The 4194-nt window shown below is 59.9% G+C and overlaps 1 protein-coding gene across 1 annotated transcript in view; it reads left to right on the forward strand.

The window, feature by feature from the left end:
* The window catches only part of LOC114071100, a gene marked incomplete at its 3' end in the record, with an annotated part of 60297 nt that extends 56819 nt beyond the window's left edge, over positions 1-3478 (forward strand). Inside the window, exons 11-12 of the mRNA XM_027908784.1 lie at positions 1254-1363; positions 2846-3478. Coding sequence (XP_027764585.1) covers positions 1254-1363; positions 2846-3478 — 743 coding nt within the window. The remainder of the gene's footprint in view (positions 1-1253; positions 1364-2845) is intronic.
* Positions 3479-4194: the final 716 nt, after the last annotated feature.

Genomic DNA, 4194 nt, shown 5'->3' on the forward strand with positions numbered 1-4194 from the left:
CTCCCTGCAGCGTTCCCAGGGGGATGAGCGCGTTCAGCCCATCCTTTCTGAGCTTTGCCTTTTCCAGAATCTTCCCTTGGGTGGGGTTGGGAAGCGCCGGGGCCGGGAGAGGATCCAAAGTGGGATCCCAGCATGGAGGAGCCGGCAGCCAGAAAACGCTGCTCTCAGCTCATGTAGTTCAAGGATTCCCGTGCTTCCTCGGCTCTTTCCTTATTATTTTGAGGGAAAAAATTCCACCATGGTGCATAAAACCTCAGCCCTCTCCATGGAAGAGGAGGAGAAGAAGGAGGAAGGGCAGCTCCGGCTCCTCATTCCCTCTCCCAGCACGGTGCTTGGAGATGATCCTTGTCAGAGGAACATGGGATCAGTGCCGGGATCAGAATCAGTGCCAGCACCGGGGTTGGGATCAGTGGGCAGGGACAGGGCTGGGAGCTGCCTGGGAAACTCCTGCTGGATTCCTTGGAAGTGTTTGGCTTCCCTTGGAGGCAGCATAGCCTGGGAATGGAGACAGAGATGGGATGGGGGCAGGATGGGGGTACAACAGGGATAGGGATGAGGATGGGTGTGCAGTAGGGATGGGACTGGGATGGGAATGGGACTGGAATAGTGTGATGGTGGGGATGGGGACAGGGATGGGGAAACGACAAAGGGCGGGGATGAGGATGTGATAGGGATGGGGTCAGGGATACAACAGGGACAGGGATGAGGATGAGGATCTAATAGAGCTGGGGATGGGGATATGACAGGATGGGGGTGGTCCTGTTGACACAGGGACATCGTGGGCTCCAGTTGCTCCCAGATGCTCTGGGAACAGATCCATGTTCTTGTGCTGTCTGGGGGGGACGGTGACATCACTGTGGTCCTGGGGATGTGACACCTTGTCACCGCCTTCCCGAAGGATCACGGCTCCGGCGTGGAGCTGTAATCCCCAGCACTTCATTAATTATGCAAATTATGTAAATTATAATTAATAATGCAGGACTTCCCTGTTTTCCAGGGCAGGGGGGTTATCCCAGGGGTATCCTGAGGGCAGTGGGAAGCTGAGTCAGGGAGAGAGGTTGCAAATGTGGGAGTCTGGATATGTCCCCACATCCCCATCCCTGTGGGTCCTGAGCTATCCCATCCTCTCCCACGGAGCTTCCCACATTCCCCCTGACTCCAATACCCCATTCCCTGGGGGCCATTCCCGGTGGTGGCAGGTGGGTGACCTCGGCCTCACCCTCCTCCTCCTCCTCCTCCTCTTCCTCCCCCAGGCATCGAGTGCCCACGGGGCGCCCGGAACATCCCGGGGCTGACGCAGGAAGGGGAGCCCTTCAGCGAGGAGGCCACGCTGTTCACCAAGGAGCTCGTGCTGCAGAGGGAGGTACGGCGGCTTCGGGGCACCCGGGGGGGGGCAGGGGCAGCGTGAGGGATCCCAGAGGTACCAGGAGATCCTGGGGGTTACTGCGAGCATCCTGCAGGATGTGGAGAGATCCCGGGCGATTCTGAGAGGTCCAGGGTGTCACTGACAGATCCCAGGTGGCACTCAGAGATCCCAGGCAGTACTGAGACCATCCCGGGGGATTCCAAGAGCGTCCCGGGTGATTCTGAGAGATACTGAGTGATTCCAAGAGATCCCAGATGCCCTGGGCAGATGGAGGAGGAATGTAGGATGGATGAAAGGTGGATGCAGGAGGGATTCAGGATGTATATAAGATGGATGCAGGAGTGCTGCAGGATGTGTACAGGACGGATCCCCCTGTTTGAACTTGTTCTCATTAATATCTCCTGATGTTAAAATTCCCTGGAACTCCTGTGATTTCCCTGATTGAAGCTCTGGAGCTCTGGGCCCATCTGGGGTAATTACACCGTGATTCGTAATTCCAGGGCGGATCCCGGATCCCGCCCCCCGGCCCATCACGGCCCCCACGGGGCCCATCGAGCCAAAACTTGGGATTGGTGTGCCCACAGAGACGTTGGCACTGGTGCAGATGTGGGTGTGGATACAGCTGTGAGCTGTGGATGCAGCTGTGGATGTGGCTGCAGACGCAGATGTGGCCACAGCTGCAGTCCTGGGCACGGATCCAGATGTGGCTGCAGACGGGGTTGTGGCCATGGATGCAGCTGTGTAGAAGGATCCAGATGTGGCCCTGGGTGCAGATGTGGGCTGTGGGTGCAACTGTGGGCACGGATCCAGATGTGCAGATGTGGTTGCAGATCCAGATGCAGGTGTGGACAGAGATCCAGATGTGGGCACAGGGACACTTTGTGGCCCCAGATGCAGATGTGGTGGCGGGTGTAGGGATCCAGATGTTGCCAGGGATGCAGGCGCTGGCACTGATGCAGATGTGCTGGGCACGGATGCAGGTGGCACCACGGATCCAGAAGTGGCCATGGGTGCAGCTGTGGCGGCAGCTCCAGGCCAGCAGTGCCTGTGGGGGTCTGGAATGGAGCCCACCCGTGGCACTGCAGCCTGTGGGGACACAGGGACATGGGAACGCAGGGATATGGGAATGCAGGGACACAGGGATATGGGAACACAGGGATATGGGAATGCAGGGACATGGGAATGCAGGGACACAGGGACATGGGAACACAGGGACACAGGGATATGGGAACACAGGGATATGGGAATGCAGGGACACAGGGACACAAGGCTATGGGAACGTGGGCATGTGGGGACATGGAGATGCAGGGACAGCAACACGGGGAAACAGGGATGTAGGAACATGAAGAAATGGTCACAGGGATGCAGGGACATAGAAATGCAGGGACATGGGGACGCAGGGACACTGGGACACAGGAATACTGGGACACTGGGACACAGGGACACGGGGACACTGCAGTCCTCCCCCTCCCTGCTCAGCATCTCGCGCTGCCAGGAACTGCTGACCCGCGTCCCAGGGGCTTCGCTCCGCTGCCTCGGCACATTGCGGAGCCTCCTCGCTGCACCTGCCCGGAATGGCACAGCAGGGAGGGCCACATGGAAGCTGAGATGCTTCCCAGGAATGCTGCGGCAGGGAGGGCACGATGCTTCCCAGGAATGTCGTGGTGGGGAGGCCGCGTGGAGGTCGTGGATGCTGCGCGGGAATGTTTTGGCGGGGAGGCCGCGTGGAGGTCGGGATGCTGCCTGCGGATGTCAGGGCAGAGAGGTCGCCTGGAACGTGGGATGCTGCCTGGGAATGTCGTGGCGGGGAGGCCACGGGAGTCCAGGGTGCTGCGCCTCGGTGAATTCCTGGTGCCCACACCGAGCTCGGCTCCGGGTCCCGTCCGGGTCCCCACGGTTCCCACGGTGGCCCCGGACATGTGTTCCCGTCAGCAGCCAAATCCCTGCCCACCCCCACACCCAGCGGGATATTTTTATCCGGCGGCTCCGGCTGTGCTGACTCACGGGCCGGGAGCCGCCGGTGACGAACCGACCCCGGATCGGTTTGGGAAGGAGGAGGGCGCTGGGAGGATCAGGGGCTCATGGATAACCCAGGAAAGGACCACCCCCGAGGTGACCCCCGGTTCCTTTGCAATGGCCACTGCACTGAGCCTGGCAGGAGCTGCCTTGTCCTCCGGGACTACCGGAAAACTGCCATGTCCCCCCATATTTCTCCGTTGTTTTTGTTGTGCTCGAGCTGTAAATTCCCAGTTGGTTGGTCCGACCCCAATCCCAACACTGATTCCAGCACTGATCCCAGCGTTGGTCCCAGGGCCAATCCCAACCCCGATTCCAAAGCTGATCCCAACTTGAATTGCAAGGCCAAGCCCAACCCTGATCCCAACACCAATCCCAATCCCAGCCCTGTGCTTGGAGCATCCCACCACATCCCACCTCATCCCGCTGCTCCCCAGTGCCGGGGCGGGCACCAGGACGGTCCCCCAAATCCTGGTGCTGGGGGTTTTCCATGACATTCCATGGCAGTGCTATTTTTAGTCGGTCAATATGTGCCTTTTCCCCAGTCCCGGGGGCTGATTCCTCCCTGCTCCGGCCAAATCCCGGCAGGGAAAGGCCCTGGCAGCCACTCCATGGCCCCCAGCCCGTGCCCACCTGGGAGTGCCCACAGGTTGCCATAGGGATTATCCTTAATAAGGATGGAATTCCTGGAATGGGGGGGTACCCAAGAACTGAGGACCCTCCAGCCCTGCCAGTGTCCCTGCTGTGCCCCTGCCCACAGACCCCCTCACACCTGGGGTCCCCCCACTGCACTGCAGACCCCCAGAACACCA

This window comes from Empidonax traillii, unplaced genomic scaffold (genome assembly GCF_003031625.1).
Source record: "Empidonax traillii isolate 1590-97213 ecotype Southwest subspecies unplaced genomic scaffold, ASM303162v1 scaffold1840:size75935, whole genome shotgun sequence".
Classification (NCBI taxonomy): Eukaryota; Metazoa; Chordata; class Aves; order Passeriformes; family Tyrannidae; genus Empidonax; species Empidonax traillii.